Source organism: Petaurus breviceps, unplaced genomic scaffold, assembly GCF_028583685.1.
Source record: "Petaurus breviceps papuanus isolate PSGF00001 unplaced genomic scaffold, PetGlider_PUasm1.0 91041, whole genome shotgun sequence".
NCBI classification, from domain to species: Eukaryota; Metazoa; Chordata; class Mammalia; order Diprotodontia; family Petauridae; genus Petaurus; species Petaurus breviceps.
Window position 1 is genome coordinate 18,227,786 of NW_027187400.1, and position 27,454 is coordinate 18,255,239.

Here is a 27,454-nt window from a genome sequence, read left to right on the forward strand (position 1 = left end):
TAAGACCCAAAAGAACAACAACAACAAAAAAAAACAATGTTGTCTTTTGTAAGGAGCAATCAGGCTAGAACTTAAAGCAAAAACAGACACCCTGGGGCTCTTAGGGACAGCATCCTAGTGCTTGGGAAAGGAAGCCTTTCTAAAATAATCAGAGTTAAAGGCAAAACCTTAGGAATAAAACAATGGGGGGAGGGGGGTTGGTGCCCCGAAGAGGGATGGTGACTACAGAGTTTTTCCTGGGGTGGGGCAACCAAGAAGTCTTTATCAAGGGTTTTCCTTTAAAATGCTCCAGAGAGACCCTTTTTGCTACCTTGACTTTCTTCATTTTGAAGATTTCATTTGCTCTCTTGTTATTTGGTCATGCAAATAAGGGTTATTCAAGGCTGAATTCTGCCTTTTTAATCACAGATCAAGGCATTTTGCAGAATCAGAAAGAGATCTAGGAACTTCAGAGAATAAGATCATCGAAGGCAAAGTCAGGCTTTAGGAAGCTGCTTGATATTATGAAATTACTTTTTTTATGCTGTATGTTCTTTACCAACTATAACCAATAGTAAGGTTGAAACCTTTCATTCATTTAAGCCCTACTGTTTTACGTGTGTGTATGTGTGTGTGTGCATGTATGTACGTATGTATCTTTCTTCTAGTGGGATAGAACCCGCCTCTGCTATTCCCTTTCAATTAAGGATTTGCAACAACAAAATAATTCTACTTGTGTTGAAATGGATTTCCTAGTAGAAAGTTTTGAAGTTCTCCTTCCTTCCTTTTACAGTGGTTTATCACAGTCAAATTTTGTTGGCCACCCAAGTACCATTTAAGGAAAAAGGACCATCCCATAATAACCATCTTCCAAGGGCCAATATGGATAAAATCTGGTTTCATGCATGTTAAGAATTATATTTATGTCTCAAAGATAAACACTTCTCAAAAAAAAAAAATACAAAGCAAATGGTTCTTTTTATTCCTTAGGAAAAGGTGATAAAAAAAAAGATTCCAAATCAGTCAATGTAACAGGATGCCTGCTGCCATTTGTCAATAACAGGCTGAGCTGAATCCAAGGGCTCACCACGAGCCTTTGGCTTTGTAAGGAAGTACAACTGCTGTTTTCTCAGAATTAATTTCAACATGCACTAAGTCAGCTTTAACTGCTGTTTTTGATGTACTTATTCTTGCAACAGAAAAGTGAAAGCATTACAGGCTTAGATTTTAAATTAAATAAATTACCAACAGAGTGTACTAACAGCTACCTATTTATAAACTTCTTTACAGACCAAGCTCCCTGAAAGTCATCCAAAGTCCTAGGCTCAAGTTGTTTCTAAGGAGACAAAATAGTGATTAGGAAAAATCCACTTCTAAAACGGCTTATACCTAAATGTTTATTATGTTACTAGTATCGGTTATTTTGTTTTTGTTTTTTAAATTGAGTAATAGATTTTTTTTTTTAACAGAATGACTAAAGAATCAACTATCTACAATAAAGATTACTTCTAATGGACATTGTGCTATGAATCTTGCTTCTCTGGATTCTGCCCAGGCTGTTACTGAAAGAGGGTGTAGCCTTTCCAGTTTACCAAAAGGCTTTGGCACACCTCTATTTATTACTAATAAACAAAAACTGGAAGTAAATTATTCCCTGGGGATTCCTAGGTGAAGCTGAAATTCCACACCTAAGAAATTAAAAGTCATTTTCACTAATACCTGTTTTCTCAAAAAACACTAAAGTACCCCTATTCTAACTATGCTTTGTCATAGTGGCATGTCATAGAATACTAGGATCTAGAAGGTAAAAGCACAGCAGAATTCATCTAAGTTTAGGGGTTCTTAAACTGAGATCCATGTTTTTTAAATATGAGTTTCATTTAATCATTTAACATGATTTTCAATATGATCAGTTTCCTTTGTAATCCTATGTATTTTATGCATTTAAAAATATTCTGGGGAGGGGTCCATAAGCTTCGGCATCCTGCCATGGGGGTCCCTAACACAAAAAGATCAATTCAGTCCCCTTATTTCACAGAGGGGAAAACTAAGGTTCACTGAAGGGAAATTATTTTCTCTACATAGAGGAAATAGTAGAGCTGGGAACTGGACACCATTCTTCTGGCTCTAAATCTTAGTACAAAGTACTTTCATTGAAATATGGTACAGATGAAGACAAAAATATAATTCCAACAGTTAAGAACTCAAATCAATATACTTGGCATTCTTCAACAATGCCTGTTGGAAGGGGAAAACCAGACATGAGTTATGTTCCACAGCTATGACATATGTCAATGGAACTGCTGTTCAGAAATCTCGGCTATTGGGGCACATAGGTGGCACAGTGAATAGAGCACTGGCCCTGGAATCAGAAGGACCTGGGTTCAAATCCAATCCCAGACACTTGACACTAGCTGTGTGACCTTGGGGAAGTCATTTAACCCCAATTGCCTTGACTTCTCCCCACAAAAAAAAGAAAAGAAAAGAAATCTTGCCTATTGTAGACTATAAGCCTTGGCATAAAAACTCAACACGTTCAATCTCAAAACTGAATATAATTAACAATGGCAGAAATAAAAAGAAACATTGTCCCTCAGCAACTTTCACATTATCCTGATGCATATAAGTTTGACTCAATTCCACATTAAAATGCCTTCATTAATTAAAATGTGAGAAGGAGCAATATAAGAATGATCAAGGGCTCTATCATTTCCCAATCACTTCTGTGGGAATATTTGTAAAGGTTCTGCTTCTCCAATGAACAAGATTCAAAGGAAGGTCAAGAGAAGCCATCTTTCCACATACTTGAACTATGTTCAAAATCTGGATCTTACAACATATATATGGTTTGTTTGCACATGTGCGTGCTACAAAACTGGATGGAATGCAAATTTAAACCATTCTTGACAATCCTGCAACTCAACAATTCACTGAAACCTCAGTTGAAAATATAAAATAAGCCTGAATGTATGCTGCTAAGTTAAGGTGAAGCCACGCAGACCTCAGAGGCATAAGTGACCTTAGCCTACTGTGTGGATGTAGGGTACCACCACCACAAAAGCCTTGGAGCACCAAAGCACTCCCCACTCAAGGAACAGAATGTCAAAGTTACCCTCAACAGACACCTTATGAAACTGTGGGGTTTCCTCATTCCTTCTACCGCACTTGTTTTACGTAATAAGAAAAGTTTCCTCTTGTTAACAGCTAATTTGAATTCTTCAAAGGTAAAAACTTGAAGGAAACAAATTATACATACCAAATAAACAATGACCTAAACTCATCACCCTGGCAAAAACTGAAAGAAAACTACACCACCAAGGTCTTCCTTTTCCTGGTCATTACTTCTGTGTCACTAATTTGAGTGTGAATCCTCAAGCAAAGCCCTCTTCTTTGATGGTTCTAACACTAGAATCACAGAACTGTTGGCCACCTGAACAAGAATTCTCTCCTATCTAACAGCATACCTAAGAATTCCAAAACTTACATCCAAGAAGGCTGCTGTCCAGTCACTAGCCTTCATGTCCTGTGCACTCGGCATACAACACTCATATCCTTTGCCACCCATCCCCCCAGAATTAATTTCTAGTTTCCTTTGAAGCTCACTAAGTGAGGTTTCTCATTTCCCAGATGCTTAGACCTAACAAACGTGGAAAGAGGCTCTATTTACTTTGTACAAATTCTAATGTACACATGTACATGCTGAATGTTAACTTGCTGAGGGCAAGGGCTTTTCGGCTCCCTCCCCCCCCCCCACACACACAGTTTTTGTATCCCTAGCACCTAGCCTAGTATTTAGGATAGGAGCTAAAATTTGTGAAACTAAATAAATTTTTTTATTTGAAGACTCCCAATGAGGGGGAATACATTCACCAACTACCTTTAGGTGAAGTCTCAATTCACCTCTCTTCAATTTCCACCCAGTTACTAGTTGTAGGCTAAGACTTAGTGAAACAAATATAATTTCTCTTTAGGCGATAACCCCTTTTGAAGATAGCTATCAACCGCCACCCCAAAAACCCAAATATTCTCTTTTTCCCCAAACTGCGTCTAGCAGCCACCCCTCACATGGCAGGACCTCAAGGTCCCTCCAAGATCTTAGCTGTCCTCTTCTGGAGGCTCTCAAACTTTATCAATGCCCTTTCCAAACCAGAGCCAGGTATTACTGGGTTAGTCACTGCTTAATGCTATTTACATTGGCTCCTTAGCAGCTGCATCACTCTGTATCATTCTACGATTCTATTTAATTTCCTTGTCCAATTTAACATCACTATGGAATATGTTGCCAACTTTTTTTTTCTTTGCTTTTTGGAGGGGGAAAGTAGGGTAATTGGCATTAAGTGACTTGCCCAAGGTCACACAGCTAGTTTTTTGTGTGTTGTGTCTGAGGCCGAATTTGAACTCAGATCCTCCTGACTCCAGGGCTGGTGCTCTATTAATTGTGCCACCTTAGCCACGCCCTGTTGCCAACTTCTGAAAGGTTAAGTGACTTTCCCAAGGTCACACAGCTAATTTTTGTGTTAAGTGTCAAGCTGGATTTGAACTCAGGTCCTCCTGACTCCAGGGTGTTCTATTCACTGCACCACCTAGCCACCCCATAATTTTTTTTATAGTAACTGGACAACTGAATGTTAATACAGAGTACTATCAATTCTCTTCTAGAGAATCTAAGAATTAGAAAGAACCTGGTCTTACCTGGTCCAACCCAAAACTCAACAGAACTCCCCCACTACAAAGAGTGCCCAAAAATGTGCTCAAGTAAAAGATAATCGCTGGGACCAAGTGCTCCACTTCCAATACAGTACAGCCCTAGAACAAACAAGTCTTAAGTACGTAAACATTACATGAACAATTTTCTAACATGCATAAGAATGTTCTGGCTAGTCTAGAAGTGCAGAAAAATATTTATTTTGGGTGTATGGTCCAAAAGGTTATCAGCTACACCAAGGTATTCACAAGAACACTATTTGTGATGGGGAAAAAAGGAGACATTTGGATAGTCATTAACTGGGGAATGGCTGAACAAACTGTGATGCAGTAATACAAGAATACCCTTGTACCATAATGACAAAGATGAGGAATTTAGAATTTGGAAGATTTAGATGAACTGAGAGGAAAGAAAGAAGCTAGAAACTACATACCATGATACCATGATAACACTAACATAAATGAAGACTCCAATGAATTCATTAAAATGCAAAGACCAATCTTGCTTCCAGAAAAACAGAATGAATTGGGGGAGCGGGAGAGGGGTACGGCATATGGTATAAAGAAGTAACTCCTTTGGGGTGGGGCTAGGTGGTGCAGTGAGTAAAGCGCCGGCCCCAGAGTCAGGAGGACCCGAGTTTGGTTCCAGCCTCAGACACTTAACACCCACACCAAAAAAAACTATCCATATCACCTTGGGCAAGTTACTTAACCCCAATTGTCCTCCAAAAGGCCAAAAAAAAAAAGTAACTGCTTTGAAAAAACAAAAGGCTTAAATAAATATTTTTGAATGCATGAATCATATGAAGGCTGTGGTATAACACTGACCTTGGTTCTCATGGACTAGGCCAGTAGAGGGCCAGCTCTGGCAGGTCTTAACACCAAGCTGGAAAGACAATCAGAGTACCAGCCCAGTGAAAAAGTATCAATAATCAGAAAAGCTTACCACCAAGCAAGGACTGGTCATCAGGGGATTGGGACCTGCTTATTTTTTTTTTTTTTGGGGGGGGGGGGGAGGAAGAATGGGGAGACAAGAGTATAGCAACTCATAGAGCTGTTTGTTTACTACTAAAGTTAGATTTTATCTGCAACAATGTGTGATTTCCAAATCTCACAACCACCTTAAAGTTGAACAAGAAACACCAAATTGAATATATTCCATATAAATTTTCACCATCGATTACAATCTCTTCTGAAGAACACATCACATTATAAATGGCTAAACCTGCCAAAGCACAGCATCACTTCAATGTTAAAAAGTTTAAAAAAGAGCAAACATGGTGACAATCCCATTGAACTGTCTTTATCAGGAAAGCTTTTTATTAAACACTAACTCTGGACTGTGTGGAGCTAAGCATTACAAATACAAATCATTCAATTCTGCTAGAATGCCCATCTCAACAGAACTGAAACCTTAGGGGAACGCTTTTGAGCATGATACAAATTTCAAGTCTGCTCGTTTGACTTCTTCCAAGAAAACGGTATACCACTTTCCAATGACTCCCAAGCTGGGACCCTTCCTCAAGTAAACTACAGGTCTTCATCCTAGCTTCTGGTGCAAGAAAAGTTGGGAGGGCAAAGGGCTAATCCACAACACCCCCAGCATCCTTCCTACTTTAGAGGGCCACCCTAACCAACATGCTCTGGAATGAGGGAGGATAGGGGAGAGAAGGGCATATATTAAGCAGCTGAGGCCACTATTTATTGTAATATTTATGCATCTACAGGTTTTTTAAAAAACAAGTTCTTATCTGTCAGTGACTAAGTTTTTCAGTGTGTGCCTCTAACCCTATTTTCCTGCAAATTCTGTGGTTTATGCTCAACAATTTTGCATAGTACTGTGTCTTTTGGGAAGGTATGTCAAGTTACAGCGGATCTATCTAAATAAACAAAATAATACCTAGTCTCAAGAAGCTTCTATTCTAATGGAGGAAGACAGTTCATCAAAAGAAACTACAAGAGGAGCAGAGGAATTCCCTCACAGAAGGAATGCTACATTCAAGGAGAAGGAGGAGGAGGAGAGGGAGTCCATAGAGTCCAGCCATCAGTAAACTGAAGCATGTCTGAACGGGTGGTCCTGAGGGAAGCACCAACAAGGAGAGGAGGGCCCCACAAGTAGATGTTTGTCAGGATGGCCATGCAGCAGCAGAGAAGGAGTCCTGAAAGAGTCCAGGCATGATTTAGGTGAAACATGGCTGAGATCCTTCCTTAAACAGTGATCCAGGGAGAGAGGAGGCATCAGTGACTGGCAAGAACACCAGTGCAGACATTTCTCAAAGCAGGCTGGCATTACAAGAAGAACGAATCGGAGTCCTCCTGAGAGCATCCAGGCATGAAGGAGGTAAAGTATGGGCTGAGATCATTCCTAAAACGGTGGTCCCAAGGGAAAAAAGAGAAGGGTCCACAGGTGGAAGTTTCTAAGAGTGGCAATGCAGCAAGGAGGAGTCATCCAGAGAGTCCACATGAGGTATGAAGCATGATTGGGATCTTTCCTTAAAAATTATGTGTGTAAATCTTTGGTCATCACTACAATCATTAGTAACTGTGTACTGAAAACTATGGGGAGGCAGAGTGATACAAGACAGATGGTTTTAAAAGCCAAACTTAAGAGTCACAGGACTGGAGCCCAAATCTCAGTTCTAGCTCTTACCTGTGTGACCTTGGATAATTAATTCATCTTTTACATCTCTGGACCTGTGTCTTCATCTTTAAAATGAGAAGGTTGGATTAAACAGGCTCTAAGGTCCCTTCCAGCTCTGGATCTATGATGTTATACAATAAAAATATGAAAACTTCCACTGATTTTTCTAAAGGGACATTTAAATCATTTGAAATGCCTAAATACTGGTAAAAAAAAAATCACTCTCAAAAATGAAAGAGGAGCTTTAATTTTTTTTAAATCCTACTTAAGATTACTTTTAGAAATACTCCACTTTGAGAATCTAAGTTATTTATTTGGGGGGGTCTGAATTTCAAAGATTTTCAACAAAAGAAAAATTCCCTCAAGTATATAAATACCGAAACACCTTAAATATGTCCTGGACTGTCCAATGCCAAATTCACCAAATACAGTGTCAGCCAAGTTTAGGTTATTTTTTGAGCCTAAGATTTCACAAGAAGTTTTTTCCAGCTGTGATAATTCAAAAAGACCAAATGTAACAGATAATTGGACAAATGATCATTTCTGTCTTAAATTAAAAGAGTAGAAAGGATCACATAGATCACTGTAATATTCTGTTTTGCTAGAGACTGGGATCTAGAGACCATCTCCAATAAAACATAAATGGTCTTCAATAAAATGTGCAAGTAAAAATCATGCCAAAATTCACAGCTTCTCAAAACCAAGGCCCAAAATGTGTACAAGATTTTAATAGAGAAACTCTATTTATGGGAAGAATCATTTTGTGAAAGTTGAGAACTTCTTCAAATGGTGGCTACTTTACAAACAAGGAACTGAATAGGAACTGGCAATTAGCATCAGTATCAACAGGACACTACTGTTCCCCATATTAGTGGTGGCCCTGCTTTCAATACAAGGTCCTGAAGCTAGACAACTGGCTCCTATGTAATCAAAGATTGGATGATGGTTCCAAAAGAAAAAAACAAAACCATTCCTTAACATTAAGTCAAGTCAAATGTTATAGTTATAAACATAGGACAAGGTAAAACTTTCTTTGAAGTTTACAACCTTGAGCAAAAATGGTGCAATGCTTTACTAGGTTAGAACCTAAATTTACAACAGACAAAAATTTCCTCTTATTTGACAAGGTTAAATATAGTACTGTCTCCTACTACCTCCTAAGAATGTCACAGTATTTCTACCATCCTCTTCTCTCTAGAATCTCTTACAAATATGGGAAGATGAAGGAAAGAATCAACAATCTGAAGTTTTATCAAGAAATGTACATTGGACCTCACCTAAAACCTCTTGGGCCTCTGCTGTGATTAAGATCTCTTTCAGACTCTTATCTATCATTTTTTGCTACCAAAGTCTATTCTCTTGCTATTTTTCCCACCATGAAAAAAGCATCTGCATTGTTTTTGCTTATTAGCCTAAGAAAGGTCTTACTGTAAAAATAAGCAGTCTATTCAACTAGTCCTGGCACTGTGATTTTTGTTGAAAATCAATGACCAGAAAGCATTTCAAGTAGAAAATGACCAGTTCCCCCTTCCCTCCCCTCAGTCTTTTCCAGGCACAGAAATCTAAGACTATAGAAGAAAATCTCTTTAATACAAACTTTGTGAGCTCTGAATAGGAAGCACTTATGGAATGTTCCAGAAACATTCGTATTAACAAAAGCAACAAAGCCAAGCCTCTCAATTGTCTTGGTGAAGGATCGTTGGGTGGAATAGCAGAGTGCACAAAAAATTAAATTACACTAAGCCATTTTAAAACGAGTCAGGAAAAGTCTGTCTTTACAAGACCTGATAGGGCCTGAAGGCCCAGGCCCACAAAGAAACGAACTATTTAGTGGGGGAAAGGCAAAGAGACAAGGACACAGAGAGAGCTAACAAATATAAAATGGAGAAGAAACGGTTTCCATTTTCTCCCATTTGGGGAGCTGGCAGGACAACTTTCACTACTGTTTTCTTACGGCTTTTCTTGCACGGCGGTGACTTGAGTCGCCAAGAAACAAGCTGAGGCCAACGTCAGAAATGGCACCAAAAGTCGTTGTGCAATTTCAACTGGGCCAAAAAGGCGCCTCACACAAAACACTCTTCAAGAAAATACAATGTGGCAAAAGGTTCTGATTCAAGAGCTCCTTCTCCTGGCCGAGGGCCCTCCACCTGGAAGTGTAATCCGCTGCCCAGCACCAGGCAGAGCTACACCCACGGCCCACTCAACTTCGGCAAACTGGCGCCTTCTCTCCCCCCAAACCGCTCGGAGAAACGGCTGCGCAAACCCCCGGGAGTAGGGAAGAGATGCCGGGGCGAGGTTGGGGGCGGACGCCCAGGCCCGACCCTCTTCCCTCTCCCGGTCCCCGGCTTCACATCCGGGTTAATCGGCAGTCACTTTTACACCCAGGCCTGGGGTGTGAGCCTGGCTCCTCCCCCTCCCCCCAGCAGTCACGTGGCAGGAGGAAAACCGAGGAGGGAGCAGCCCCGCCCCCGAGGGGGGAGGGATGGGGAGGGGTGGCAAGCAGCCGATTTAGACCGGCGCATTCCAGTTCGGACTGGTTGTGGAGACACAAACAAGCAGCAGCAGCTTTTGCGCGCAAAGCCTGTGCCCGCCCAGGCCTCTAACCCTGCCCATCCCTCCCCGAGTGTCCCCAAGGCGGGGGGGGGGGGAAGGGGCCGGGCCAAGGCCCCTGGGCGCGAAGGCCGGGGCTAGCCTCGGCCTCCTCTCCGCTCCCGCCCCAACTTGTCCATCGCCCGCGGCCGCATCTTCAAGGAAAGGGCACATGTACTTTCCAAGGAGAAAAGAAGCGGACTCAGGAGCTGCGCGAGCTGGAGCACAAAGTGCGACTCGAGGCACCTGCTCTGAGGGCCGCGGGGAGGATGGTTAATTAGCGCACCCCGCCCCCAGAACGGGGCGAGCGGCTCCGGGGGAGGCAGCGCGCAGGCGCGCGCACAGCAGCGCTCCCTGCCACCAACAGGAGCCTGCGAGGCGCTGCTCACAAACTGCCTGTTTCCTTCATACCTTTCGGGGCCACGCTTAGCATCTGAGGGCGCACGTGCGCTCAGGCCTTGCACAAACCCCATGCCTTAGGAGCTTCTAACCACCGATTTTACATTTTATTTGAACATAAATGCACATTTGTCCTCCCTTGTCCCTAGCACAGACTTCACTTAAACTCAAAGGAACAAAAAAAAAAAAGAATTCTATTTAAAACCGAGTGATTCATCTCTAGAGGGCAATTTCAACAGCAACTAGAAAGGAGGGGGCTAGCAGTCTGCAAGGAAGCTAAATACATTAATTTCTACTTTCACTCCAGCCCCACTGCAGCTGCAAGGGCAACAACGACCAGGGGAACAGCATGCCTTCTGATCACCAATTTCCAAAACAGACCTATCTGGGTGCATCAAGTTTTGTGATTAAAATGTTGTTTTCTCTGTATTTTTGGACTGCAGAAGAAAAAAAACACAGTTTTAAGATATGTGTCCCTGAAATAAGATCTCTTACCTGAAAAAAGCAATAAGTCAAAACTTAAAAGTTACTCAAACTTAAGAAATTCTGTCCATTCGTTATTGGCTGAACACCAGCACCCCAAACTGCTATTCCTGAGCTCACTAGGTAAATGATCAATTACTTCAAAGAAGTATGCTTCTAAACCAGCTAACATGCCACCAACTTGTACCAGTCATACTGACCGGAAGAACTACAAACAGGTAATAATTTGATGAAAAATCTGCCCTGCTCTCCATGACCCTTCAATTGTGCCCCCACGTCCCCTACTGGGGTTTCCAGGTGATGTTTACTATCTATCACAGCTGTGGGTTGCTGTCAGTGATGACCCCTTCCCCCACATCTCGGCCAAACCCTGGACAAATTCTATTCAAAGATGTTAAAGGAACTCAAATGCCACCAAAACACAAATAAAACCCCTATTCACAATGGTTTTTTCCCCTCTCCAAACTAAAAGTGCATTAGAAGATTATTTTCTGTGATTTTTGTGAAAATGAAATTACATTAAAAAAAAAAAACCACTCTTCACTGAATAAGCACAGCCAGGGAGAAGGAATTTTCACTTGATGAACTTCCTCCCACTTTTCCCTCGGCAATCAATTCTACCCCCAAAACTCTCCTGGCAGTTTGTCCACACCTCTTCCTCTGGTCATCTCTTCTAGTTCTGTGCACATAGTAGGTGCTTCATCAGCAACAGAACAATTTGAAAACTAGAAACTATTCCTAAAGTCTCTAAATAGAGTCCCTTTTTTTCCACTTTTGCCCCCAGAGAGGAGACTGTCTTCTCTGGTGACTTTCGGGACAAGCTTGGTCACTTTCATTTCACAGCATTCATTGGATTCAATTGTTTTGTTGCTCTTCCGTCCATTTCCATTATTGTACTCAATCTGCACATTATTTTCTTAGCTCCGCTTACTTTGCATAAGTTCATAAAAATCATTCCATGTTTTTCTTTATTTATTATAAGGATCAATTCTTAAAGTATAGTAATATTAACATTACATTCCAGTGCCACAACTTGCTTTCCCATTCCCCAGTCTTCAGGGATCTACTTTGTTTCCAGTTCTTTACTACTACAAAAGGTGTCAATAAAAATATGCTGGTGTCATGGGCTGGTTTTCTTTTTATCTGTAACCTTGAGGTATATGCTGGTGGTGGAAATCATTGACTTAAAGGATGTGACATTTTAGTCACTTACTTTGAGTGCCTTTCACAGCTATGGTTAAGGAGGTGAATTCTTAACCAAACAAAAGACAGAAGTGACTACACTGAAAATTCAAAGCTTTGAGACAAACAAAATTAATTAAACTAGGAACAGCAGAAAGTGGTAGACTTGGGGTGAGGTGGTGGGGGGGAATCATTGTATTAAATATATCTGATACAGGCCTATTACAAGATACATACAAAGTGATTCTCTTTCAATTTAAAAATTTTTAAATGAATTTCTATAATACAATGTAAGTAAAGGGAAAATAAAACCATTCTATGGATTCTTTTCTAGAGGGAAAACTCATGAGCTCATTTATCAACACTTTGTAGGTTGTTCTTAAAGTACCACTCAAAAAATTACACAGGAATCTCACATTCATTCATTTTTCCTGTCTGATGGCCTTTTACTTTCTCCCTCTTTTTCCAATATTTAATTATTCTATAAGTACTCAAGAGAAATGAAAACTAAAAGAATTTTTTTTTAATTAAGGGTAATTTTCAACTTTCATTCAAAAACAAAAACCACACAACCTCCATCCCAAAACTACCTAAGAAAGGCAACTCAAAAGGGGAAAAAAATAAGAAAAAGAACTGTGTTCAAAATTCTACACTATACAGTTTTGCAGTCACCTTTATCCAAGAGCCCATGCAAAGAAGAAATCTTAAATCAAGCTCATTGTTTCTATGTTATGTGGCTTGCTAAAAGCCATAGAGAAAAACTAGACAAAGAAAGAAATCCACCAGTTATTTTCATAAAGATATCTTTGCTTATTGCTACCATGGAGCCCTTTTAAGGAGCTCATCTGAATGTTTGCTTTTTTGGTCTAGAAGTAATAAACTTCTGTAGTTACTCAATATGGTATCCTTCAGAAGAGAGAAATCTGCACATACATGATGGGAGAACAGGGGAGGGCACAGAGAGGGAGAAGGGCACAACAGAAAAAACCTGTTAAAGTTAGAAAGTGCTAGCCATACTGAGAGATTAATTTGGCCAATTCAATAGTCAAATTAACATGCATTCACAATTTAATTAACATCAACTCTCAAATTATTCACAGGTAAATTTATCTTTTTCTATCAATTTTACCCACAGTCCATTTTTTATCCTCATCCTGTATTCCAGCACACTTCACCCCAATACATAAGCTGCACACCCCCAGAGATTCAAACAAAATTTAATATCAACCCAATTAAAGCAAAATTAGGAAAGGACTGCTATGAATAAAATGCCTTATCTTTCAAAGGCAAACAAATGGAATCAGAAATTATCCAAATTTCAGTTCCCTTCTGATCAGGCGGATAATCAAAAGTTGATCCTTCATTCATGCTAGTCCAATCACCTCTTAAGGGGCAACTGAATTTAGAATCAGAAGACCTAGGTTCAAGCCCAGACACTATTACTGACTAGCTGTGCAATCTTTGGCAAGTCACTCTATCCCTAATGCCTCAGTTTCCTCACCTAGAGAATAGTAATAGTTGTCCCATGTATTTCATTAAATTCTTGCATGGATCAAGTAAAATACTATATAAATGTCAGTTATTGTGTTACTGAGGATGCTAGAAGGCCTTTTAGGAATGGGCTATCAATTCATAATTTCTATAAACTATCAAAGCATAGAAAATTAGTAGCAGAAAAAAATTTTCCATTTGCCATTATCTAGCAATAAGAAATTAAAGGAGACAGAAGATTCAGCTTTCATTTCAATAAAGGGGCTTAAAGACAAATACCTTTGACAGAATTGATGTCAAAAACCCTTTATGAAAGTTAAGTGCCTCATTTAAGAAATGGAAAAGAATACAAAACAACAGGAGAGTATCCTGGGAAGTTGATGGTACAATGACATTCTGTATCACACCAGTCAACTACTATGAAGAAGAGTCTGACAGAAACATGAGGTCTTGCCACTTAGAAAGAGTGCATGACTAGGCTGCTAGTAAGCCAATGTTTACTCATTTGAAATGCATGGCTATGAATCTATTTACTAAAACTAAATGCTTAATTAGCAAAAAGAGAGGAAAATGCATTCTCTAGTCAGTCATACAAGAGGGAAAGAAATCTGTTCTCAGGTAGAGAAATAAATGGTATTGGGGAGGAGGGACAGGGAATGCTAAATGAATATCGAACAGTTACTTCAAATACCCTTCAGGAATTTCTGAAGATGGACAATCTCCTAATTGGAAAATTTTAAGAAAAAAAATTAAAACAAAATTTGCTTATTTCAAAGGAATCAACTATTTAAGTTGATTCAAAGGAATCAACTATATTGTATTTGAGGCCAAATTCGGAGGAACTATTTACAAGTGGAGTTAAAAATGACAGTGAAAATAATGACAATTTTGCTGGTTTGAACATTAGCTGTTTTTCATTCCTATGACATTTAATGCATTACCGATCTTAGGTCGAACAACTAGGTGGCGCCATAGTGCATAGAGTACAGGGCCTGGAGTCAGAAGATGATTCTGCCCATGTTCAAAATCTAACTCAGACAACACTAGCTGTATGACCCTGGGCAAGTCACTTAACCCTAATTGTCTCAGTTTCCTCATCTTTAAAATAGCTGAAGGAAATGGCAAACCACTCCGGAATCTTTGCCAAGAAAATCCAAAAGGGGTCACAAAGATTTGGACACAACTGAACAACAAATATCTGGTCACTTCAACTGGTTTTCCCTAAACTTTTCTTCAGCTTTTATTATCCTTAAACTTTTATTCATACTTTGCTTCAACTAACGAATCTCCTTTACTCAGAAGGGCAGGATGAGCCCATGGTCTGGAGAGTGCTGGCCTTGATTCAGAAAGCCCTGAACCAGAACAGAGGTGCTTCATAAATGTTTGTGGACTGATCAAATCCCAACTCAGAGACTTGGGAGTCTGCTAGAGTGTGTTCACAGCCTCAGAACTGGTCTCTTCAGCTGCTGGGAGATCTGAGTGAGACAAGATACGAAATAAGCCTTGTAAATCTTAAAGCCTAAAAAAAATGCTACCATGAATGCGTTGTCTCACCATTGAGCAACATGGGAGACAAAAGACTGAAGGAACCATCCTGTCCCACCCCCCTCAGGCCCTGCTCTTGGGAAGCTTGGGCATCCCACTGAAATAGAGGTTAATACAGCTGAAAGAAGAGTCAATGAATGACTCCACTCAGCTAGAAATCTATTCCTAATGCAATACTAAGAAGACCAGTGGTGGGAAATAGGTGTCATTAGATCTCACAAGTATAGCTTTAAATATAGGGTTTTCTGAAAGGAACTTAAGTCATTTAGTTCATTCCACAGTGGAGAAAATTGAGACCCAAGAAAATTCCCAGTTTATTTTCCCCTGAATCTAAACTTGCAATTTGACATTTTCACCTCTTAAATATAATCGTTATAAAAATTTATATCTTCAATTCTAGAAATATGCTGTTTCCTCAGCTTAACTAGAGAGACAGCTACAACTCCCATTTCAAAAGAACATCTATGCTTGGGCTGCTAAATAACACTTGGCCTGCCAACCTTCAATGCATGTGTACTTTAGCAGATCTTCCTGTGATAACCCTTTCAGTGAAGAGAAATAAATGTACCCTATGTAGGTGTCCACATCAACTATGTTGCTATTCCAACTTTTACAAACACCTGCTGGTGAAATGTTCACAGCAGATAAGGTGGTCCCAGAATCTCACCCGATGAGCCACCTGGTGTTGGGCAGAAGTCTCCACTAGACTGGTGGTCAGAGCAGTTGCCTTTCCCAAAATATCAATGTTAACATTCTCTCTGGCTACACACTAACAATGACCATGCCTCACTCTTTCCAAAGAGCTGTAATTTCATGAAGGTAAGTGATTGCCAATGTCCACACCTGGAAGAGTTTCAGGAGATGCTGTGGCCAAAAATTGTCATCCTATAGTGACCACCACCCTTTTGGTGAGACACCTGTCTGAAATACACAGGGTCATCCTTGGCCTTTCCAGCTGGATAGAACCTCCTCTCAGAGTCTGATATTCCAAGGACATAGCCTTCCGAAGCCCAAGTTCAAATCCAGAGTTTGATGCTTCATTAGCCTAGGACATTAAACATCAGCTCCTAGCTCTAGAGCTGAAGAAGGCCTCATTGGACCTAACCCACTCATAGTACAGAGGAAGGAACATGACAGCCAGGATCTGAGGTTAGTCCTGGGATGCCAAACCCAGCACTCAATTAGCCCAGGGCCTCGCTACTACAAAGCTCACACAGACAGAGGGCTTTCCTTACATCAGCCCTGTGAGGGAGGCTAGAGAAGTATCCCCATTTTAGAGATGAGGATACTAAGGCATAAAGAGATCACCTGACTTGCCAAGGTCCCATAGCTAATGAGCAGCAGAGTTGGGCCTGGGAAACAGGCCCAGGGGACTGTCCACTACCCCACAGTGCCTCTCATAGCACTAAAAGAATCAAAACAATCTTTCCAAATACTCATTTTGTGTCAGGTAATAGAAAGAAATGGTGAGAGCAGCAGTCACACGCTAGCAATTGAGGTTTTTCTTCATTGACTAATGAAGAAATAAATGCATGGATAATCCAGAAGTAAAACCCAAGGACTGTGCTCTGGAAAGCCCAATACCTTGACAACCATTGACCATTGAGAATGGCTGTGAGTTTGACTGCACAGCTCCCCTGCCACGCGAAGGCTGGTGGTTAACCTACCTGTCACTGCTGGTACTACTGCTGCTGCTGAGTGAATCACTACTTGAAGATCTACTCTTAGAGCCGCTGCCGCTAGGGGACCTGGCGGGTCTAGACGCTTGGCTAGCCAGCCTCTGGGGAGACTGATTCCTAGACTGGGATGAGTGTGGTGAGCGACTCCTGCTGTGCTGGTAACTCCGTTCTGGCCTTCTGCCTCGTACCTCCCGTGTAATCTCATCCCTGTAGATATCCCTGTGTACCACACTGGGCAGTGTAAACTGCTCCCGGGCCCTAGGTTCGTAACGGGGCTCATGTGCATCAAAGCGGTTTGGACTTCGACTCCGAGAAGAAGTATAATAGAGCCCATGCTGTAAAGTCCGCTCTCGAGGGTCTCTATAGTAATCCTGATCGTAATGTCTTGTCCGATCAAATCCTCCCGTCCCCCGTTCATGGTGTCCATAGGCACTATGTTCATAAGCACGCTCCCTGTTATCTGAAGCCCTGCATTTGGGAGGGGGAAAAATATGTAATCAATCAGAGAGGGGCAAGCAGAACTACAAGCAAGTCATGCAAACACATTCACTTCAGCACTGACTTCCTCTCGGCAATTGGTTTCTTTAAATAGCATTAACTTCGTAAGCAAACACTGACAAGCTGAACATTGTACTTAACACCAAATATTTTCAGATAGAGTGTAGCTCAGCAATCCTTTTGTTTTAATCAGATATTGGGCTTTCATGACCATGACTTTGTCACTCATCACAATTCTTGGTTTCACACAGAAGGAGCTGCTACAGCTCTTCTTTTTGATTTCAAGCTTAGCAGCATTAAGCAAGACTTTGCCACTATATTGTCGCTAAGAAACATCACAGTCATCTGTTTTGTTTAAATTGTTTCTAAACTTTTGCCAAGTATTTCTTTATGCCAAATTGTCCAGATACATTTTTACCACAGCCATGAAAGCCACGGTGCAAAGCATGGTCCAGCAAAAAGAAGCCACTTCCAAAGAGTTAAATGTCCCACAAAGAAGTCCAAAAAATGACAAGTTATCTCATAACAAACACTTTTAAGAGAGCCACTACATCTTGACTTCTTGGGGTCACTGGATCCTTCTAGGAAAATTCTCCAGTTACCATCATCACTAGAATTTGCCAACTGCTAAGGCCAAGGAATATTAACTCATGAACAGTCTCATAAAAATCTGAAGATTCTAAAATATTAGATGAATAAAACATGCTGTTCTGTGCAAAATTAATGTTGAATTAGCTATGGCCGAAGGCTTCTTCAGTCTCTCTAATGCTGACGAGTTAATTTAAAAACAAAATTTCCAATGTGAAGTTCATTTAATTCGTTTTGTGTGCAGTTGATAGTCGAGAAAGATGTCCTCAATCTTTGCTCTTGTCAATAGGTGAGACTACTAGAAGTCTTTGAATAGCTCCATATTCTAATTTAAGCAATGGCATATCTATAAGAATGTCTTTCTAAACTAAAAACATGGCATTTAATGATAATTTGTTGAGGGACAAGTAAAAAGTATGCACAATTTGAAATATTCCTGTGTATATAGCATTAATGTTAAAATTTTAACATTCCAGTTTTATAAACATCATTTCTTCCTTGTCTCTCTACAGATCTCTTGGAATGCATTAATTCTCAATTACTATGATGACAGTAATTCATTAGGGATAGACCTTTGCCCTTTACGAATTATTTCATTTGATGCTCACAACTGGGAGGTGGAGAAGGCAGCACACCAAGGATGCCAACCTACTTCAAAGGGTATGGGAGCCTTGGAACTCCGACCCTTGACTTCCCACTACACCCCTACCCTCTTGCTTATAGTGCCACAGATGTCCAGCTCCCAGAGGCCTTTCCTTCACAACTTAACTACCAAGTTTCTCTCCTCTTAGACTGCCAAACTCAAGGTGCACTTCTATTTAAAGGGAACATGAAATCAGACGATGGAATCAGGCTTTCCCCAATGAGCGTTTGGCAGGGTAAGTTTCTATTCTCAGTATGAAGGCACCCAAGATGAGGGTGGTCTCCTCCATGCCAGCTCCCTTTAGCTTTCTCTAACCTCTGTTCTTACCCTCTGCTTCACTGAGAAGCAGCCCCATCCTTAAGTCTTTCTTTTTTCCCTGCTTCCCCAAAACAACCAAGCATTGCCAAATGAAATATAAAAATTCCATAAAGTCCTTCCAACTTAAAATTCATTGTGCCCTCCTTTTATTAACTACTTACAACTTTGGCATTTAAGATATTTCAAAGTCTGAACATGAATGTTTTTGAAGGCTCAATATCAACCATTTACAAAAAAGTGCATTTAGCACCCTATTAAATGTGACTTGCTAAGAGCTAATTTAATGGTGTAACAGAAGCAATACTTCTAAAAGGGTTAGAGCTGACATGAAAGTCCTCATACATTAAAAAGGACACAGAAGACAGGCATAAGAGCTAGCCGAGCTGAAAATCTAATGGCTACAGTGCTTTTTTGATTTATCTATTAGTACTAAGTACTATTGGAGTTAGTGGAAAGAGAGTTTGACTTGGGTTAGGAGAGGGGCTAATACATAGGGCAGGACATACCAACCTTTTTCAACTGTGGAAACACGACCTATAATCCCAATTAAATCTAGGGAGAGAATTGTGAATATAACTTCCCCAATTTTGGCCCCTCTTATGGGGTAATCCACCTTCTTAAGGGGCAAGGGTGTCAAATCACATTTAGATGAACCAAGAAAAAAAATCTTAGTAACAAGACCAAAAAAAAATCCACTGGAAGCAAGTAGTCCCAGACAGACTGTAATTCTCAAAGCCCAGGCTTCTTTCTTGGGATAGCAAATTTATAATTCCATCCAAATATCAAAAAATTTCCACCCCTGTCTTAAACAAGCAGCTGGAAGAAATACCCAAATGGATGAGAAATGCATCGTTGCAGGCCAGAAGTCCACCTCTGACAAACAAATCCACAAATTGATTATCACCAAGTCCTTAAAGCTAAAATACCTTTAACTGTGCAGCAACCCGCTTAAGAAACTAGATAGTGATCCACTCCCCCTGGGCTAGTGAAGTCTTGTCTGCACGCCATTCCATAAAAGCGAAGCCACAGATCTTACTCCAGCATTTAAAGGATAAATTGCTATAATTCCAAGATTTAGGAACATCCATCATCTCATTTTTTTCTCATACCAGCAAAAAATATAATTCCAATCATTTGGAAACTGTGTAGATCCAAAATCAAACACTGCCTTCTCTCTTCTCCATCCAATTACACATTTCCAGGTCTAAATCGTTGTTTGTAGAATCCAAGCTGTTGCATCATTGCAACTTGCTTAAATTTCTGGGGGGCTGACAATCCAGTGAACACGTAAACTGTAGGTTGTGAGAAATGAGAACCAGACATCAAATCCTCCAAGAAGCTGCAGGCTGTAATATCCCAAAGATACTCCACAGGAACTGGAACACAAGTAGTAACCCAAATAAGCTCCATCACGTTGTAGATATACATCCCAGGAAGGCCTTAACATTATCCAAGAAAAGGAAATCACCGGCTCTAGAAGAAAGGTAAACTCCAGGAATCGTGCTGCCATAGGAAATCTTCCACCAACATAGCTCAAGAGTTGATATCCAACCAGCTGCTGGAAACATCCTCCAGGACTCCACAAGACACCAGCCACTGAGAGAGTAATCACTTCCGTTTCCAAACCCAACATAGAGAATGCCCAAACTTTAAATCCATCTGGGGCCCCTACATAAGAGTTTGTGTTTCTCACCATATCAAATACAAAATACCTGCCTAGTGTAACCTTGGAACTTACCCATCAAGTCTCCGCTCATAGCGTCCTTCCCGTGCATGAAGTGATGGCGGGGGGCCATAAGTAGGCCCTCCACCACCTCCTCTGAACCCAGAAACCTCTCTACTACGAGATGCTATGGAAACTGTATCATCCAATCCCCGAGCAGCACTCGGAATGGTGCCTGGTTCATTATAATCCGTCCGTAGGTCTCTATCACCCATTTTGTTGACTGAGTTGTGAGCCTTCTGAGCACTTTTGATGTCCACAAAATCCACAAAGGCAGCCACTCCACCTTCAGATCCCCTTTTAGGGAGAATTTTGACACTTTCAACACGTCCATATCTGGGGAAAAAAGACAAAGTCAATATATTAATGATAATCCATAAATTCATACAAATGAAAGAACAGGCATTTTCCAACACAAACTTTTAAAAACTTCTAAATAATATATTAAATGGAGAAGGAAGCCTGTCAGGTCAGGAAATCGTTCCAGTTAAAGATTCATGCTTCCTTTACAGATAATATAATCAACAAAACTTTTTAAAAATATTTTGATTTCTGTAATAACAAAAATGGACTTGAATTCCAAAGACCTTTGGCTAGGATAAACCTCTAAAAGTTAACAATTATGAAAGTCTAGTGGAAAGATGATTAACCTAACAACTGAAGCAAAGGGATTAAAAATAAGGTTTCACACCACCTTCCTTAAAATAAACGCTGTGACCATACATAGTTGTTTTACAAATTTCATCTCAGTTTAATTCATTATTATGTGCCAAACAATGACTTCATTGAAAAACTGAGATCTTTTCAAACATCAAGTTTCCTCTATGGCTAATACAAAATAAATTTAAGTAGTGTTCCTCCTTAGGGAACTTCTTTTGTACATTTTTTTTTTCTTTTAAGCCAGTTTGGGTATTTTTTAAAAATCCTTTATACTTTTTTCTAAGGATAATGAACTCATCTATTCATTCAGGCCCAAAAACTCAAATTTGAGTATTTCATTATTACAGATCACAAACCTGAACATGAGAAATTATTCTGGTATCCTTGTCCTTGCTTCCCTCAAGTCCCATCTAAAATCCCACCTTCTGCATGAAGCTTTTCCCAGTCCCTCTTAATGTTAGCATGTTCCCTCTGTGGATTATCTCCAAAAGACCATGTCTATACCTTATCTTTCCATGGCTGTTTGCATGGTGTCTCCATGAACTCCTTGGGGACAGGGAGTGTCTTTGACCGTTCTTGGTATTGCCAGTGTTTAAGCCCACTGCCAGGCCCATCATAGGTACTTAATAAATGCTAGCAAGACTGACTTAAGATATAGTCCGTGTAAAATGAACTCCCAAATCACAGCAATTCTATGCTGCCCTTGCAGAAACTTCAAAAAGACAGTAGGATTTCCCTCATACTATCCATTCCCCAAAGCAGGTTTTGCCAGCTAAGTGGAAGAAGAGTTTCCTCGCTCTATTTGCATGAAGAAATTGGTAGTTAGACTTTATACAAGTTTTGTTCTGCAGGTTTATTTTGTTTAGTTTGAATACATAAAAGGATATGGCTACATAAATTTGTCTCTCTATACAAACATAGAAAGACACCTTTTGGATGACAGGGGAGTTGTATATTTACAAACTTTATTCATAAGTGTGACCCAAAAATATACCTTAAATGCTGATGGGACTTAAATGAGGCTTGCCCATTATGGAATAAACACACAGAGAGACGTTCATGAAGGTGTTTAAGAAACATGACATATCCCAACAAATATATGTGCTAATGTTAAGTGACTACAGCGCAGCAGCGGTCATGACCCAGATCTATTGACAGAAAGAAATAATCTAATGCAAATTTCAATCTCATTATTTTAAGACTTTAGACGGATTGTTAATTTTATCCTAAAGATAGGAAGCACTTTTTATATACTTTTGAAAAAGTGAAAATTTTTCAGATCAAGAATTTTATATCCAAATTCAAAATAAAAATAGGAATTTACATTAAAGCATGAAAGACTATAAAATGTCCCCCAAAAAGAATATAAATACCAAAATTGGTAGCAAGTAATCTATTCTCCTCCCCCTTAGAAAAAGTGGCTTAAACAATTTTAATGGTGACTTTATGCCTAAAAGAAAACTCTGGGTTATAAAATCAGGGCCCTAGTCCAAACTTTATAACTACTAACTAGCCGTTTGACTATCATTTCTCACTGAACAATTTCACAATTTCAACTAATTTTTTTTTGAGGATAAAATTAGAAAAGCTTCACCAAAGTATAAATGTACTACAGAAATACACAGTGGTACTATCATTCTGTCCACTCTCAACTCATGGATCAAATATTGAGGTGATAAACTATCACCAAGGGAAGTCTTAGAGACTTTCATGAGAGCAGGAGAGTAATTTGGTTCCCCTTCTCTTCATTCAGGCTTAACCAAGTCCATAGTTGCATCCAATAAATTGGAGGACATGAGACTACTGTTATTACAACTAGCACAGAAACAGATATGAATACATGATCAATAAAAATTTGATGCCCCCACTCCTGCGGAGCATTAAAACAATCTAATTCAGTTTAACATTTATCATGGACCTGTGTTTACAGTATCTACTTGGAGTTTGGGGAGGCACCTACAAAAGACATACAAACCCTGGCTGGGGACTGGGACAGAGAACAGAAGTCTACAACTCAAGGCGATGGTAGAGAAGATTCCCATATGAGCAGCACAAACCACAGTGTACTCACAGGGGAGTGGCATTAAGAGCAGTGAGAGGTAGGGCAGCAGCAATAATGCTGCTCAAATGTTAAAGCAAAGTTTGAACTTTATCCCAATAGGCAAGAATGCCTGAGTGACATGACCATGACTCTGCACAAAGATTATTCTGGCAGTGCTATAAAGGCTCCCCCCCCCCCGCCTTCCTTTTTTTTGGAGGGGTGAGGGTGAAGAGGAAGGAAGGTGGAGGCCATTATTCATATTTAACAAAGTTACTTCTGTCAGACCGACAAGATGTAATGAGAGCCTATATTAGGGTAGTGGAGGTTGGGAATAGAGAATAGGAAGAATTGTTGCCCAAGTAAAGAATCTGACTGAAAAGAATCAAAGATTACATTAAAGTTTCAAAAAGGAGGACCAGGTGAGTAATAGCACCACTGACAGAAACTGTCAAATGACAAAGCTCAAGTCCTTGGGAAAGCTCAGTTCTGGATACCCTGAATTTGAGGTGGCAGTGGGGATACCAAAGAAGAAATATCTTAAATGCAAGGGGAAACAAAGAACAGGATTTAGAGAATGATCCAGGGCTGAAGATACAGATTTGGGAAGTTATGGGACTAAGTGAGATTGCCAGGAGAACCAACTTAAGAAAAGTCAACAGAGATATTAGAGAACCAAGACAGTATGGTCTCTGGGAAGTCAAAGATAATCCAGATGGAAGGGGTCATAAACAAAATTATAATATAACAAAATCAATTTGACCACTTCTCACCAGTAAACATACTAGAAGCTTTCTGTCTAGACTGACATCAGAACTATTTGGTTCCATTTTACAAAACAGAAATATGAGCTTTCACAAGCACAAATGTAAAACATTTGTCTTCTGGTAAATCCTTCTCCATCTTTTTGTAACTCGTCCTGATCTCTCTACCAAGTCCTCTTTCCAAGCAATGCCCACCATTAAGACCTCATCAATGCTCCCATCAAAATTTTACTACCGTGTTTCCCCAATAATAAGACCTATCCCGAAAATAAGCCCTCCCCTTACTGTGTAAGATTCCTCTAAAATAAGCCCTCCCCCCGAAAATAAGCCCTATTTAGATTGCTACTGTAGTGAAGGTGATCCCCTGCGCTACACGCTACATTACGGTACCCTCTGTATGCATCATCCCCCTCCCCCCCCCTGAAACGCACGCCGCGCTCCAAGCTGCATCCAATCAGAGCTGCAACAGTGAGCACATCATCCTGTTCTTCCCCAGTGATTTGCTTATTGAATAAAGGTACATTTTTTTGTTCACATTTACCTGTTTATTAAAATTGCTGTCAATGTTCATTAAAATAAGCCCTCCCCTGAAAATAAGCCCTCTGGTGTTTTTCTGTCCAAAAAAAATTAATAAGACAGTGTCTTATTATCGGGGAAACACGGTAACATGTCCCATTCCCCCAAGGTCCAAGGAGACCTAGTAAAAAAAAAAAAATCCTGATAAGATTGCTAAGGTTTTACTAACTTGTTTCTTACAGGTAAAATGTTTATATTTCAAAACTCATTTAGAGGCCTTCTGGAAACAGTGCTTAATAAATTAGTGCCTCTTACTGGTATCATCAAGGGAACCAAGACTTCTATTGTCAATTCACACAAACACTTGGATTTTGGTTCCTTCAATTTCTCCTTTGGAAAATGAAAAGGAGGCTGATTGGTCAATGTCCGCAGATCCCATCAATACCTAATGGACCTGTCATTTTAATATCAACGTGATTATTCCCTCCCCAGTAGAGATCACAATTCATTCATAATGCTTCTTTATCCATGCTCTCCCACTTTTTCCAGAAATGTTTCCTGTATAATATTTCTAATGTCATCATTAGAGTGTAAGTTCTCCTTGAAGAGGATATTGTCCTTCACATTTTTTATTTGGATTTGTATCCCCAGTGCCTACACAGTGCCTGGCACACAGCTGGTACTGTTCACTGAATAAGCTTTGCCACAGTGATATACAATCACTGTTCTAATACTGGTGTTAAAATTGATGGATTTCTGAGTCAAAGAGTAACTTGTATCAGCCAGCAAATATATGTATGTGTGTGTGTGTGTGTGTGTGTGTGTGTGTGCGCAATAGTAAGAGGAAAAATAGTATCAGAGGTGTAGAAATTGAGGGAAAAAAGGGGAATACAAGTAGTGAAGGAGAGAGATAGAGCAGAAGCCTGAAAAATGGCAGAAACTGAGAAAGATGCCAACATTATTCAGGAAGAGCACTGGGAAACAAAGATGAACTAAGAGACAGTTTCTGTTCCCCATTCTCTAAGACAAGTTTAACAAATAACCAGGAGGGGAAACTAGGAGGTGCAGCAGACAGAGTTCCAGCCTAGAGGCAAGAGGACCTGAATTCAAACCTAAGCCAAAACACTTACTAGCTGTGTGACCTTAGGCAAGTCATTAACCCCAACTGCCTCCCAAAAAAACAATGAAAACAAATAACCAAGATCCAAAATAGGATGTGACTTCATTCATCTCTGATTTGTTTTGTTTGCTGAATCAAGATAGAAGGTCAGGTGACTAGACAGAAGATGCCTTTAGTTCAGTCTCCTTATTTCACACCTGAGGAAAACCAAAAAGCAGAAGAGAAGTTGCCCACAGGCACAGGGGTCTTCAGCAGCAAAGCCCCAGAGTCATTGGATTTTTCTTCCTCTCCAGTTTAACATCATCAGTTCTAAGTGTTTACAAAATAGATTCCTGACAACTCTTTCTCCATGCTCATTATGTATATATATGCATATAGTTTTCAAGTCACCCTTTTCCCCTCCAGAAATTTCTGCCAGGACTTTAAACTAACACCAGGAAGAAAAGTTTCCTCTAACATAATGAACGCTACTTCCTGCCAATTTACACTCCATTCACAACTGATCTACAGTTTTTAACTTTTACCAGTATCTTCATTTAACAGGCGGTAACAGAAAAATATTCCTAAAGAAATCAAAATTCAATCTGATTTTCAAAAATACTTCTAAATCAGAATATATTGATGAGACCTAAATTCTACTACAAAAATCTTCATGTACTGAATAATGAGTTCTACATAGTTGATAATCATGTGGCACAAGTTCAGCTTTTAGTACCAGAATGGTCTCTTCTACCCCTTTCCCCCTTACTGGGAATGCCCTTATAGGAAGATTTATGGAAAGCTGTGAACAAGAAGGGCATAAGATAAGAAGGAATGGGTGGGATATCATCTACATCAATGGATTCCCTGAAGCTATCAATGTCAAGGCAATAGCTCATTCATTACAAAGTTACAAATGTGCCTTTTAAGCTCAAATTCAAACTTTTCTGTTGGAGAAAAATACAAGTGATAGAAATTTATGTACAAAAAATAAACGACAACAAAATCAAAAAAGACAGCTAAGTCCAAAAAGCAGTCATTTAATTAAAAATTTGTCACTTGTAGATTTTCAATATATTGTTATACAAACATTTTTCTTTATAAGATTTGCAGGAGATATAAAAAGATTTTTTTTGGACTAGGAAAAAATGCCAACTTTTCATACTATGTCAGGTGGTTAAAGGTCAACATTAAACCAGCAATATTTATTCTCCAGTATAAGGTGGACTTCTTCTGGGGCACATACGATTTTAAGTAGGGAAAAGAGATGATTTGGTTATTCTGGTTTGTTATAAATGCTGCACCCATAATAACGACATCCAATTTTAAACAGGTGGCACCAATCTATGCACATTCTAATTACTCTTGCAATTTGGTTGTTCAACTGGGTCTGTTTGTACTATCCTCCAACCCTAATGGGAGAAAAAAAATCTTAGCTCATTCCATGTGGAAAAGTTCTTTTAGGAACCTATCAAAGAATGGCCTCAATTAACAGTATGAAAAATGTGCTTTTCCTGTTCCGTCCTCCTATGTCCATTAATTACGCTCCCTACCCCTGCCCCTCCCCACAATTTCATGTCCCAGGTATGGATAAAATCTGTCCCATAATCAAACCAGTTCCATCCCTGGCTTCAACTACATCTTCCTTGGCTAGATTCCCAGGAAACCACATTGCTTCACGTCATCTGATCCAAGGGAGAACTACAATGTTATTTACAAGACACACGTTAATGAAGCAACATAATACACACATGACTTCTCTAAAACAGTAAGATTTCAATGTAAAGTTGGGGACCACATTCTTTGCAATGACTACGTTCCAGTGCTAAAACATGATTAAAAAGCCACCGAAAAAAACAGCAACAAGGGTGTGTGTGTGTGTGTGTGTGTGTGTGTGTGTGTGTGTGTGTGTGTG

General features: G+C 39.9%; 1 protein-coding gene across 3 annotated transcripts in view; it reads right to left on the reverse strand.

Annotated features, from left to right (window-relative positions):
* The window catches only part of SPEN (spen family transcriptional repressor), a 113,791-nt gene that overhangs the window by 31,040 nt on the left and 55,297 nt on the right, over window positions 1–27,454 (reverse strand). For all 3 annotated transcript variants that reach the window (XM_069078896.1, XM_069078895.1, XM_069078897.1), the window contains exons 2-3: window positions 20,478–20,798; window positions 16,681–17,160 (exon numbers count right to left, since the gene is read on the reverse strand). In XM_069078896.1, coding sequence (XP_068934997.1) covers window positions 16,681–17,160; window positions 20,478–20,677 — 680 coding nt within the window. In that variant the 5' untranslated portion in view covers window positions 20,678–20,798. The remainder of the gene's footprint in view (window positions 1–16,680; window positions 17,161–20,477; window positions 20,799–27,454) is intronic.